We start from the raw sequence: 14,494 nt of genomic DNA on the forward strand, positions 1-14,494 counted from the left end.
AACACACCACCCTGCTCTTAGTACAGTTCATGGTTATCTTTTGCCTTGGCTAACGGGACGAAACGGGTTAAACAGAGGTCCAAAAAACAAAGGTGTCTCAATCAACCAAAAAGGGCACATTACCACTGCTGTTCATTGAGATCCACTTGCTACCTTTGTTAGTCAATCACTAAAGTTCACTATATTACAATCACTACAAAGTGATTGCTGGGTCTGCTCTCTTACTTAATGCTCTCGTAAAGGCAGGTCACCCCTTGACTACTGTGTTCCTCCAAGAAATGTTGTCTGGCACTAAAGAATAAAGGATCATCCACACACCAGATAGCTCCCATTATTAGTTCAATTATTTTATTTATGCTGTCTGGCACTGTCACCCTTACACACAGATTAGTTTCATTTGTAGTTCCTCAATGGTGGAACGACCCATCAAATGCTACCAGAGCAACAGTCCCAACTCAACCTCTCCCAACAACCCAGTATTCATTGTTACCTAAGGTCTTCTTTGCAATGTAGCTTGAATGTTAATCCTTTTTATAAGTCGCTTTGGATAAAAACAACTGCTAAATTCTTAACTGTAAATAAAGGGTGGCTATAATAAAAAAATATTTTCTAATCAATTTACAACAATGGCAAGATATTTGAAGATCTGTCCACTTGATTTCACATTTTTGTAGCATTCAGTAAGGAAAAAAGAGCAACAAGTAATGCTTACCTGAAAAGCGGTCTCATATTTGGTCAGTGCGTCAGAAATAGAGGCAGTGGGAGGAAGCATGTACCATAACAGCACCGCGATACAGCGCTGCCAGTCCAGCTCCGCACAAACATTTATACAGCTGTTACCAGATTGCCATACCTATGGGAGAAAGAATAAACAAAGGGTACTTTGCATATTTATTTGGTGAAAAAAAATTCAGCAAGTCAGGGAAGTAATTTAAAATAAAAAAAATCATCCTATACACTATAAATTGAAATTACTGTAGATCAATAAGAACGCCATACTGGTTTGCCTGCCAAGAGGGCATAAATACGGAGTCTCTCTTCCTGTAGACAAGAACCTATTTGCATCCTGTTCCAGTCACCAAGCTGAAGTGCCAGAAGATCTTGGCTATATGGCAAGCCTGCTGCCTGAGACAACAGCAAAGACAGACGGTGGTCCCCTGCAAACATTCAGAATTTAAGACATATTGACAAAACACACAACCTTAGTTATTTGTAACCCACCCTCTCTGAAAATTAACAAACCACTTTGTTGTGCCAGCTTGCAGGCTTCACTAATCTTGTGTCCTGTCAGGTAGCTGAAGATGGCCTCTGTTGGGCTATGCTGGGTTGCCACACCAAGCTCCTGGCAAATACGCGTTTCAGCTGCACAAGCAAGCCATGCAGAGAAATTCTGTCGTCGTTCTAGCTGCTGTTTGTAAGAGCCACAACAGTTTTGTTCAACGTTCTCTTCTTCACTGGCTTCAGTAAGTCCACCCCACAGTGCCTTGCAGAGAGTCCATACCTGCTGCCAATGGCTCAGCACAGCTGAACACAGATAAACCAAACACAGAATTGTGATCCTTTAAATGCTCTACAAATAATGAGTCAAACAATTCATGTCATACAGAAATAGAAATATAGCTGCAAGTAGCGATGTGGGGGCCACGTAGCTTAGCATGCCAGAGTTGCCATGACAACTTCATTGTGTCAGACACTGTCTCAAATGGTGTACTTCTGCACTGCAAATACCTAATTTAAGTGCGTGAGGGCGTTTACACTGAAAATTCCGACACAAAGTGCCCCACTAGTCCCCGGATGGTCACTCATAACAGTCAAAAAGCTAAGTGTGGAACGTTGGACACTTTTGGCCCTCAACAGACACCATCTTGGCTATATAGCGGAAGGGGAGGGAGCATTTGAGAAAGCTGAAGCAACATCAGTGGAAAACACCCTTTCAGAGGTACAAACAAGTTACAACATACATAAACTGTTCATGTTTTGACACAGTACGACCATGTCACTGTCGAATAGAGGACACCAATAAAGTTATATTTAAATGTTGCAATTGTCATTTCAGTTAAGTGCACGGAGTTGGTGTTCGATATGAGACAACACTATTCTGTTAAAAATGTACGCACTCTGGCAGTAAGCACACAGGGCGCTGCATTAAAGTGCTCTCACGGTAGTACGCCAATAAAGACAAAGTAAGGCACATGGATATAAACAATCACAGGAAGTTTCATGTCAAGCACTAACTGTCAGCCGAATGCCTTTAAATGTATGTAAATGCCATGTAGATGGCTTGATGAAGCTTGGTCTGATCTGTCCAAATGTATGTGAACACTGGACAAAAATGGCCGGGCAGTAAGGGCTTGAAACGTCACTGTAAATAAAATAAAAATCTTTAAATAAAAAAATCTTTAATGGGAGCTCTCCAGTGAGTGGATCTTCACTTTTCTTATACTGGAGAATGACAAAACTGATTTTGAGAAAACGGCCTTGAAACACAGCCAATGAGATTCCGTTCTCAGCCTAGAGACTCGCCTTTGAACTTTCGTGATTGGTTACTGATATAATGGAAGTGTCCATATTTAGATTGCACATAATCATGCAGGAAAAACAGAACTTTCCAATGGTACTACACATGATACTGTATGTTTCGGATCACGGTCACAGTACTGCATACAACGTTAGAATGCTAACTTTTGGTGAATTTAGGAGAAATATACAGGCACAAGTAGACAAAATGTAATGAAATAAACACCTACATGTGTAAACCAGACTTTGTTGTTGTTGTAGTGTGAACGAATACATGCTAAGGTAGCAAACAAGCCCAAAATCTCAAAGTTGGCCACTGCATGAAAAAATTAATTCTGAAAGTGGGGTGCGTGTCAGTACAGTCTGTGAGGCAATAATCCCTGAGCTGAGCAGGCCACATAACGCAAGTGATGGAAATTAAAGGAATCCTCGAGACAGAGAATTTCCCTCGATCATTTTTTGTAATCAAATTATTCGAGTTATTCAAGTAATCGTTTCAGCCCTAGATTAAAGCACAAACTGATTTTGATTGGGTTATTGGGTACCGTGGCAGATACTTGGGTGCGGTCAATAGACCGGTTTTAAATTTGCATAAATAAAAACACTGTCATGCCATTTATCATTATTCTAGATCATACTGTATACATGTTGGTTAGAATCTAATTTCTACTACTGTTTATCACAAATTTCAAAACTGAACATTAGCGCTTTCTTCAGAATGTGCAACATACCATTCCTGCTGCCATCTTCATTGACCTTGGTAATCCATTGAGCATAATCGTGAAGCGCATGCACGCCAGGCTGCGGCTGAATAAAGGGGCAGTTCTCCTCAGTGCTGATGGTACCGTACTTCTGGCTAATCTCCAGAGGTTGCCGATACAAAAACTGGTCCAACTCTGACTCCGTGGATTCTAGACTTCCCAACTGCTCGAGGTGGACTTGGAAGGGACCACTACAACAGAGGAGGGTTAAATATCAGAAGAGTAAAGTCGGTAACATTGTATATTGTGTAATCATTCACATCAGTGGCGATCCTAGACTCTGCTCGACCCTCCACACACACACAAAAAAAATTATGACGTGTCATATGTTTCTATTTCATATTTTGGAATTCATAAACTTTATAGTTTGTTAATAATTGTATTGCATGACCTGCATAATACTAATAGCTAAAAATATTTAGTCATTTGAATACTTCATATTCTTACTTTTTCATAAGCTGGGGTCAACCATTCTTCAGGGTAACCCCGTGATCGAAATTGGTTAAGCAAAGTTGTCGACTGTTTTTCAAATTCCTCATCTGTCTCGCAGATACGCCGGACCCGGTATAATTGACTAAGGGGCAACACTCGTTTCAGCGGCACCAAGCTATGTGAACCTATTTATGGGGAAATTTGAACTGGATTTTGTGTATAATAATAATCCTTATAAACATTTTGTCAAATTTTGGGTAAGATAAATTGATGACCGTTTCTTGATTTGGAAAGGGAATGAGACCGAGCTATTGGAGTTCACAAATTTTCTGAACTCAAGACTGGAAACCATCAAGTTCTCATCAGAGAGGGATTTACAGTCAATACATTTCTTAGATGTTTTAATCTTGAAACAACATAATCATATCCACTAGTGTTTCGAAAAGAGACTGATAAAAATACGTTGTTGAGCGCAGACAGTCACCATCCAGTGCCGCTGAAACAAGGGTTGAGATGTGATGTATTGTGGGGGTATTTTAATTCCAAAGGCCAAGGGAACTTTATCAGGATGCATAGTATCCTGATTCCATGAAATAACTGGCCTTTATATATAATGTATAATGATATATTATTCATTCACAAAGAAAATTGGTGTCCTAAAAGGTTGGATTTTTCCTCATTTTTTTAATTAAGGCATTAAGATGATTTTTTTAATTCCTCTTTTTAGTCAAATTTAGCATGGGGGGGTGAACACTTATGCAACCCACTGTACAAATGGACATATTGTTCTTAAATTTTGGTTCATTAATTGCTGAGTGGCACCAAGAAATCTATTGGGAGTGTAACTCCATTACCGCGTGATCTTCCTAACAAATAAAAGCGAATTACTGTTTGAGTAACTAACCATCACAATCCTTCAAAACATCAGTGTAGGACAGGCGGACAACATGAATATCTGGCACTTACGTCTTGCTTGTGGTTGGTTTAGCTGAAAAGCCTATACCGTCAACACAGAGTTGTTCCTTGGTGATGTCTGAGGCTCCGTTGGTAGAGAGTGCTTCACCACTGTGTGCCAGCTTCCATCCAGGGCCCCAACCAACACGGAATGAGCGGCCGGCAAACAAGGCAGCATCCATGAGCAGCCGGCATTTACCCTGAGTCACCGAGTTTGCAATAGGTACAGGGCCACCAAGATGGCGTACTCCCACTGTGCGCATAGTTGCCTCTAACACTGGTTGAGTATGTGAGAGGCAGTGGCTTGACAAAGCCATGTATGGGTCAGAGCTCATAAAAAATTGTTTGATTTGCTTTGCAGGTGAGGCATTACACTGTGCTTCTTGGCGATATGTCAAAAGGCCTTTGGTGTTGCCCAGTCCTGAAAAATCACAAGCATGTTTACAGTTAACAAAACACAATCCATCAAAATGTTTTCAGACTGCTCAATGTAATAGTTACAGCATTTTGTTTTAAAATATCTAATAATTTATATACTATATACCATTTCAATTTGGAATTACTTTGCAAATGACATGCTTTCCTTAAAGCAACACGAAAGAACTTTCCCTCTGTCGCACGCACGCTATTTGTTTATCCAGCACCGGCTTTGCAAATAACAATGTCCACAGACAAGGTAGAATATTTTGCATGACTTATAAAAGTACGATGTATTGCGAATCAGATGCAAGTCAAATTTGTAGTTTCTTATGTCTCATTCCATCGAACTACAGATCCGCTACCCGATCTGGCAAACTTACATAGTGCAGTTATAGCCGATAGAGCGAATGCAGAATTGCCGTTCACCCTGTTACGAGTTGATGATCTTTATCCATGTGTAACAGAGGTCGTAATTCGTCCGCTGCTCACAGCCCTCGAACCTGCCACCTCAACACACACCGGCATGGGAGTCGAACGCTCTAACCACTGAGCTAAAAGCCCAGGCTTAAGGTTAGGGATGTGAGGATTTACACGGGCAACTAGCATGCTAGCTCAGTTCACCTCCGTTACACATGGATTAGCATGCAGAGAGGAAATATAGCCAATTCCTCCATTTGTAGACATGCAAAGATTTCTCCATTTGTGCTGCATTACATCTTTAGCAGCATTAGATAGTCACTGCCCAAGTTTTTTTTTTTCTGATTATTTAACTAATCAAACACTTTTTTTTATTATTAATCCAGCAATTATTTCCCCATTCCTAATATTAAAGTTAACATTTCATGTTATGAGTGCTGCAATGCTGGCAGCACTCATACGTCTATTTTTCCAAAGACAACCTCTGGATATGACGCTGAGCATATGCACTCAACTTCTTTGGTCGACGTATTTAAACGTTCACAGAGCTGCTGAACTGCGCAACTGGCCACAGCACCCATACCACATTCGGGTCCAAGTGCCCACGGGGACCCAAGTTCGAGTACAGCCGATCCCACCCCATCTCTCTCTCCTACTCGCTTCCTGTCAGTGTCTTCACTATCCTATCTGAAGAAAGGCAAGCCGCCCAAAAAATAAAATAATAAAGAGCCTCACCATCATTGCCTATGAACATTTCAGCTGGATAAATGTAACCAATAAACTGATTTAACATGTTTTCGTTTTAATTGTTTGTTATCTCTCAATATCTTAGGGTAAAACGCTGTGTTGCACTTTACACATTAAAAATGTGCTGTATTAATACTTACTTAATTCGCTAATACGTCACACATTTTTTAACATGGTGTACGTACAACATTTATGCATGACCAGACACAACGGAGAGGCTCTCACCGTAACGTCTTTCCTGTATTACGTTCAGAGTTTGAAGAGATGAGGACATCTGAGGCTCTGATGCGTCCTGTTGGAAAGGGTCTCCATCATCATCCCCAACAAACAAAGATGCCTTCATGATCTGCTCGTTTCAACGAAAAGTAGAAAGATTAGAGCATCGCAGTCGTGATATCCCCTTCATGACTTGCCACAGCAACGATGAGGAATGACCAAAGCAGGGGTCTAAGGCACCCGCAGCACACTTTCTAAAAATAGCCTGCAAATCACGCTCTAAAACATCCTCCACTCTGAATTTTTGAATAGATACAGGACATCTAACATTAACTTGATATTGGTGATACTTTACAAATTGTAGCAGGGTTAAATTTTAGCCTTTGGCTCCGAATGCCCTTCCCATTCAAATAGACAGTGAAAGAAAAAAAAAAAAGATTGCTCGTCTGGTGTAGCCAATGGAAGCATATCATTTGCAAAAGTTCTGTGGCTATTCAGTGTTCCCTGTTTCTCCGTAGCCTACAGGTGTAGCAATAGCGCTGAAAATCTTGTGGCATGCATGCCATGCAATAGGACTGCATTAACAGGAGAAAAACAAAACCTTTTTTGTCCTAATCATGGAGAGATCTCATAACTATAAAATAACTGTAGGTGAGTGCTATTGAAATATTACAACCAAATTGTCCACTGAAATCAGAACTTAAACAGCATCTGAAGTCTTAATGGTGGGTAATGCTAAAACTAACCTAAATTAGTAATTGCACAAAAAGATTGTTTTTTTGCCGTTTCAAAAATGTTTAGATTTCCCATGGAAACTTTGAAATGACCAAACTGAACAAAAATGCTGGTAGTGTTGCATATTGATACTGAAGAATCAGATAAAATACAGTTGTTTAATATATAAAGGCTCATAAAGGCCTACATAATATTAATCATTTAAATGTAAAAAAAAAAAAGTAAAAAGTAATCTCATCGCCACCTACTGGTTGTGTTCCTAGAGTTTAGAGGAGTGGATGGGATTTTTTATAGAAAAAAATATATCTCGGGGCACATTGGGACCTTAATTTAATGCCTTCCATTTGCTATGCACTGGGGTCACCTCTATTGCTTCTAGTGGTCATACCTTATTTTTAGGATCAGTTTAATTGTTTTGAGTTTTTTTTGTAACATGGTGATTACGAACTACAGTTGCATGCGAAGTCACCGGTTTGGGCGCTTCATCTCTAACTGATCAAAACGGTCAGTTTGCTTGACTGGCTTAACATAGTTTTGTAATAAAGGAGCGCAATGTAAACGGCATGGTGATTACCTTTATGTCAGGATAACTTGTGTTGTGCTCCTACTCACATGAAGAGCTGGCAGTAAGTGTTAAGTGTCAATGCTAACCAGGCTAATAAACAAACCATGCTACCGTGAGTAACGTCGAAGGGTAAAGTCACATGACTTCTTTTGTAGTCCGTTTATGAAACAAAATGAGGAAAGGAAGAGAATAAAAGATAAAGAAATGAAAAGATACAGACAGACAGACTAACAATGGCAGAATGAAAGCTTAAAAGAGTGAGACAGAAGTTAGGCTAACTAGATGGGGAGACTAGAAGACAGACGATGGATATAGATAGATAGATAGTATGATGGATAGTGATCTGTGATGGATAGTGTTAGTGGGATAGTTAGCGTGATAGATATTGTGATGAGAGAGTGAGTGTCTGTGTGGTGAGTGTCTGTGTGGTGAGTGTCTGTGTGGTGAGTGTCTGTGTGGTGAGTGTCTGTGTGGTGAGTGTCTGTGTGGTGAGTGTCTGTGTGGTGAGTGTCTGTGTGGTGACTGTCTGTGTGGTGACTGTCTGTGTGGTGACTGTCTGTGTGGTGACTGTCTGTGTGGTGACTGTCTGTGTGGTGACTGTCTGTGTGGTGACTGTCTGTGTGGTGACTGTCTGTGTGGTGACTGTCTGTGTGGTGACTGTCTGTGTGGTGACTGTCTGTGTGGTGACTGTCTGTGTGGTGACTGTCTGTGTGGTGACTGTCTGTGTGGTGACTGTCTGTGTGGTGACTGTCTGTGTGGTGACTGTCTGTGTGGTGACTGTCTGTGTGGTGACTGTCTGTGTGGTGACTGTCTGTGTGGTGACTGTCTGTGTGGTGACTGTCTGTGTGGTGACTGTCTGTGTGGTGACTGTCTGTGTGGTGACTGTCTGTGTGGTGACTGTCTGTGTGGTGACTGTCTGTGTGGTGACTGTCTGTGTGGTGACTGTCTGTGTGGTGACTGTCTGTGTGGTGACTGTCTGTGTGGTGACTGTCTGTGTGGTGACTGTCTGTGAGTGAGTGACTGTCTGTGAGTGAGTGAGTGTCTGTGAGTGAGTGAGTGTCTGTGAGTGAGTGAGTGTCTGTGAGTGAGTGAGTGTCTGTGTGTGTGAGTGAGTGAGTGAGTGAGTGTCTGAGTGAGTGAGTGAGTCACTGCGTGCGTCTCTGCATGGGGTTCAATTGAAGTCAGAGATGGTCCGTCCAGTCAATAGTCCCGCATTCAGGCCGCTCCATTATTATATTAACGTCAGACAGTGCTGTAAAATGTGTGGGAATTTCTCGCATTATGATGGCTAGAGTTGCCCAAAATGCTTGATTGCATTGTATTCTCCACATTTTGGTCTACCACATGGCTTTTTCTTTCAGTGAATCTTTTGCTTTGCAATTACCTTCCTGCCCTCCTCTTGGCTGCCTTCACTCCTTCATCTTCTAATTTTTATCCAATTTTTACAGAGCTACAAAACACTTTTGAAAAAATGCCAGATAGAGCAGAAAGCACATTTGTTTTTAGAGAATTTTAAAGAAGTTTCACAAACAGCAGTCATGGTCGGACATTTACACATGATATTTTGATACTTCACATAAGAGAAAAATTACAAATACCTAATGATTTTTCAAGTGGTTATAAATATGGGAGTGCTCCCACATATATATGGTGTGTCTTCAGGCATTCAAACCTTTTATGAACTTAAAAACATACACCTTAGTCGCATTACGTACTATTACAATTTTCAATGCAGAATATTTTATATAAATCAACAGTTTTTACTAGTAACAATCAGACTATGCTGTGTTACATGTAAACGGGAAAACAAATGGAATATTCTATCAACTCATGTCAACCCCATAATCGCAATATTGTCTTATTCTGATCAAGGTCAATAGTTGGAATATTAATGTCCATGTAAACATAATAACTAAGAGAATCACTGTAAAGTGATGTGACCATTTGGTGCTAAAATGACCAAATAATGAGTTTGTATGTTATTGTTGACTGCTGCAGACCAAACTGATCTTCAAAGATCTGGAAAATGGGACTATTACTGAACTATTATTGATCACTTTGTTTGTACAGGTTTGCAAACCGATTCAGAACAACTATAATGATACGTGACAAAAACGCAATGACCTAGGTGAGAAATGATGACATGCTTGAAGGATAATTCCGGTGTTTAGTCCCTTTTCTGGTTTGTGTTGGATGAACTAGTGGTGGACACCGAAATTTTGACGATGGTTCCTGTCTTGACTTTCTAACTGTAATGAGTCATTTAACCATATACCGACTTACAAAGATGATTAATTAACACGAAAATGTTGCCTGGTGTCCCTTTAAAACATTACTGGTTTTAAATAAAACACCAGCATCATGAAATCACACCGTTTGCAAGCAGTTTAATACCTGAAGTGTGTGAGGGTTGATACCCATGGAAGAAGGGATGTGACTTGAAGTTGACATAAGTGGTTGATGGACAAGAGTGTCAGGGTCTGCCAGCTGATGCTCTAATGCCACAGGACTTCCAAAATCTTCCTCTTCCAAAACATCTACAGTGGGCTCTTGAGTAATGTCCGCCATGTCACTATCCATCTCCGACACATGGCCCAGAAGCTCAGGTAAAACCAAATTCTGATAAAGACAGAGATCATGCACACATTTTGAGTAAAATGTATGCCAAAAAAAGAGTAAGCATTTTCAAACAAGTTAGCACACTGTTTAAACACTCATATTTTCACTTGCTCATCTATTGAAATATGAGCTTCTTAAAAATAAAACAAGAGTTAATATACATGTAAGTACCACATTTGTAAATGCATTTGACAGGCATGAAAACAGGTCAGGGGTGAAAAAGGTGAGAAGGTCTGAAGTTACATTTCTGTACATTTCTGAAGATTTCATAGGCCTAATGGACACTTTATAGTAGACTATTAGAATTGGCTCCCTATAGTAGCCAGAATTAAATTTAAATCTCTCACTTTGGCCTATAGGACACGGACTGGATCTGCTCCTAGTTATTTTAATTCAATAATCAATGCGTACATCCCCAATCGCCCACTGCGGTCCTGATGAGCGTCTGTTATGTCGACCAGTCATAAACACGTAGGTCTAATTCAAGACTCTTTCCCTCAGTGGTTCCATGTTGGTGGAATGAGTTGCCCAGTGCTCTCCGTTCCTGCGGTAGTTTTGGGTCGTCTGGGGTCGTTAAAGAGGGGTCTAAAGACATTCTAATCTGTTCCCTGTTAAATTTGAAATATTATGTTATATTTGTATTTGTGTGTCGCTTTGGACAAAGGTGTCTTCAAAATCCCATAACCATAATAGGGTAGACTAGGCTTTAATTTGTAAAATTGGTTTGAAATGTTTTAACCTGCAGCCTAGGCCCAGGCCCAGACTGTGGCATTGTGCTAGTGTGTTTAACCAACCAATAAAGTTGTGTGAACAGTGTTCACATTACATGTTAAACTGTACCCTACACGGACTACTGATCAGGCCACTGAACGTTTCTTAAAAGCCACGTCAAACATTGCTTTTGTCTCTGAACTCGACAAAACGCACCAGCCCAGTTTAAGAGCATTTAATTCCATGTGTATGTGTATGTGTATGTGTATGTATGTGTGTATGTGTGTGTGTGTGTGTGTGTGTGTGTGTGTGTGTGTGTGTGTGTGTGTGTGTGTGTGTGTGTGTGTGTGTATATATATATATATATATATATATATATATATATATATATATATATATATGTGTGTGTGTGTGTGTGTGTGTGTGTGTGTGTGTGTGTGTGTGTGTGTGTGTGTGTGTGTGTGTGTGTGTGTGTGTGTGTGTGTGTGTGTGTGTGTATACACACACACACACACACACTATATAAATATGAACAATACTGATGTTGAAGTGAAACTGCCCAAATACCTGAGACAGTTGAGACCCCAGCTGCTGAGGGTTTGGGGGTGCTGGCTGCAAAACTGCAGCTGGAGGTGCAAGCCCAGTCTTGACTTTCTTTAAATCAGTCTTTGTCAAATGGCTTTCTTCCTCCTCGTCCGAGTCCTGTAATCCATACTTGGAAAAGTGAGCGACCTGCAACAACAATAACAAAAAAATAATGTTATGATTTGTTATGTTAACCACTGCAGAGTCCCAACCAGTACTCCAGAACACTTTGGTTGGGTTTCTATCAGGGCCGGTCCTACATTATTCTGGCCCGGGAAGTAACATCATACACTCAAACACACAAGCACACACAAGCGCACATGCACGGCCATGACCGCTACAGCCACCAAGGAGGAAGTATATGGTCTATACTTCTCTGCGTTCACCTGCACACCCATTAGCCTACTCTCGTTTGAATTACTCGCGAACAAGTGATCGGATAGATATGCCACACGTCAGATGAAAGAGGAGACACAGAGCTATCATTTAATACCAAGTACATCCTTCTGTGTTATAAAACAGACGAAATGACAGCAAAATAATAACTTTATATAGCTTGACTTTCCCCACGTTTTGTGTGTTTTTGTGGCAAAGCATGTTTATAATCTAACGCCATCTTGTGTTTCTCTATGACAAAGCATGTTCATAATCCGGTTTTGAGATCGTAGCAAATTTCTGCACGGCATCCAATTCAAGGCTCACATTGCATCCCAATTTGTTCGACAAAGAAAGACCTTTTTTGCCTTTACTTTGTTCATGGCAATGCAATAAAAAGTTGTCCAATATGGTCAATCTATTGTCTCAGTTGTGTTTGTGACGCCCCGAAGCTACATTCATGCATTGTTTTGCTCCGGTTGAAAATGTTTCTGCATAATTTGTCAGTTGTGATCAAATACATTCAATAACTTCCACTTTTATGTCATAAATAACATGCCTATGATTAATGTTTATAGTGTATCTAATCTAGGCCTCTCTTATGTTCAATCAAATTGGCTTTGTGCCCACCTAGTTGAACATTTCTGGCTACGCCACTGGGCTGAAGTAGAGAAAATGTACAACACGCACTCAAACATTTATTCCAATCTTTGGGGGACTGAATCTTCCTCAGTATCTGAGTTCTTCTATGATTCTGGCTAATTGATGCACGGCTCCATGTGTATGGGGTTTCACTTCAGTTAAGATTCACGGAAGCTGTTGTTCATCATTGGCTGCAAGGTAATTCATCATTCATGTGGATGTCCAGAAAACCATGAGGGGGTGCTAAATCTGCTAAAACAGACCGTTTTACTCTCCATCTAAATTATAGGGTTGTAAATGCGATTGTAAAAAAAAAAGCAATCCCATTTACAACCGTATAATTAAGATGGAGTTTTTTGGATCTTCTATGGTAACCACAGAGCAAGATAAAATACTCATTCATTCTATGAGCCCTTTAATGTAAACTCTCCCCCCCCCCCCATATCTAAGAACTTGTATATATCTTCAACAATTAAACATTGATCTTCATCAGGACATGAACACATACCTCAAATACCCAAGAACCTGTCTCCGGTCGGTACTCAAGGAAGCGTGCACCTTGCTTCCGGGATGCTGTCTCCAGTCTTCCCTCATAGTTCATGTCGACCAAACGATCAGGGCTTTTTATCTGGCTACAAGTAGTCTTGTCATTTGGCCATACTCCATCTAGAGTCACTTCAGCTCGTCTAGTTACAGATAAGATAAGAAAGTCAAGAAAGGCAAATGGAAACAACAAGAACATTTTAAAAGCCCCTTTCATGTCACCCAAGAAACCTAATTAAGTATAAAGTAGATGAAAATAGATAAAAACCAAAGAAGCTTAGCCTACGTTTACATGCACAGTTAAGCCAGGCTACAGTTATAGCTCAGCGACAGTGGGTACTACTTCGAATTGTTCGGTTTCACGGGTGATTCTCACATGACATCACACGTCTTTTATTTATATTTTCCAAGTGACGCTGCAATGACCCAAACAACCACCAGGTGGCACTTGTGAGCAGGGTTAGGAACGTCGGCTTTTTGCCGTTTTGAGTCTATACGCGCCAGTATGCTACAGTATGGACCATATATTTTGCCTACCCAACGTTTTTCCAGTTGTTTTCACAATATTACCCCCTGATGAGCTTTCATTTCGATGGCTGATAGGCCTACACTTGTTCTCCTGCAACAGTCCCAACAGTTCGCACTATAATGAAACAATCCAAAAGTGAATTACGGGTAGGCCTATATCCCGAAGCAATGGGAAAATCTTCTGTTTTTAATATAGGCTAGCCTACCGATACGCTGCCCCAAACGACATGCAGTGTCACGATAGAACTTATTGTTTATGAAGGGCGCTTCTGGCTGTTTTGTTTATGTTTGTTATAACATTTACTTTCATTAATGGTTAGGCTCATGAAAATTAAATTTTGACTACTAAAAACAACAATTTTAACAATTTAAATTAAGGGACAGAAATACCAAGAGAAAGCAGTGCCCGTCTTCTGTCTGAATATTGCCTACCTGCAATAGGCCATCCCTTCACTGCTTGACATTACCCCACATCCACATGGAGAAATGTTGCATGTTAACAATGCCGAGAGAACCTTTCAGAAATTATTTATTGTGCGAATGGGTTAGCAAAACCATAGCTTTTGGTGAACGGAGATGCAGATCACCCTAATTCATTTGTTTGCGCAACAGCCCCTTCTTCAGCGAGAGTGAAATAAATGTTTCAAAAAGCTGTGTCATCACAAGGCTATTTGCTACGATATTTGCTGCTATAGGCCTACAACAGTCTAATTTCGCATGTCAATTC

General features: G+C 40.5%; 1 protein-coding gene across 2 annotated transcripts in view; it reads right to left on the reverse strand.

The window, feature by feature from the left end:
* The window catches only part of nup98 (nucleoporin 98 and 96 precursor), a 111,216-nt gene that overhangs the window by 16,286 nt on the left and 80,436 nt on the right, over positions 1–14,494 (reverse strand). For both annotated transcript variants that reach the window (XM_042076134.1, XM_042076131.1), the window contains 9 exons: positions 13,205–13,382; positions 11,662–11,826; positions 10,159–10,383; positions 6,474–6,594; positions 4,677–5,085; positions 3,249–3,469; positions 1,243–1,524; positions 1,000–1,157; positions 713–853 (listed from right to left, as the gene is read on the reverse strand). In XM_042076134.1, the coding sequence (XP_041932068.1) occupies positions 713–853; positions 1,000–1,157; positions 1,243–1,524; positions 3,249–3,469; positions 4,677–5,085; positions 6,474–6,594; positions 10,159–10,383; positions 11,662–11,826; positions 13,205–13,382 (1,900 nt within the window). The remainder of the gene's footprint in view (positions 1–712; positions 854–999; positions 1,158–1,242; positions 1,525–3,248; positions 3,470–4,676; positions 5,086–6,473; positions 6,595–10,158; positions 10,384–11,661; positions 11,827–13,204; positions 13,383–14,494) is intronic.

The sequence above is a fragment of the Alosa sapidissima genome, chromosome 21, assembly GCF_018492685.1.
Source record: "Alosa sapidissima isolate fAloSap1 chromosome 21, fAloSap1.pri, whole genome shotgun sequence".
Lineage (NCBI taxonomy): Eukaryota > Metazoa > Chordata > Actinopteri > Clupeiformes > Clupeidae > Alosa > Alosa sapidissima.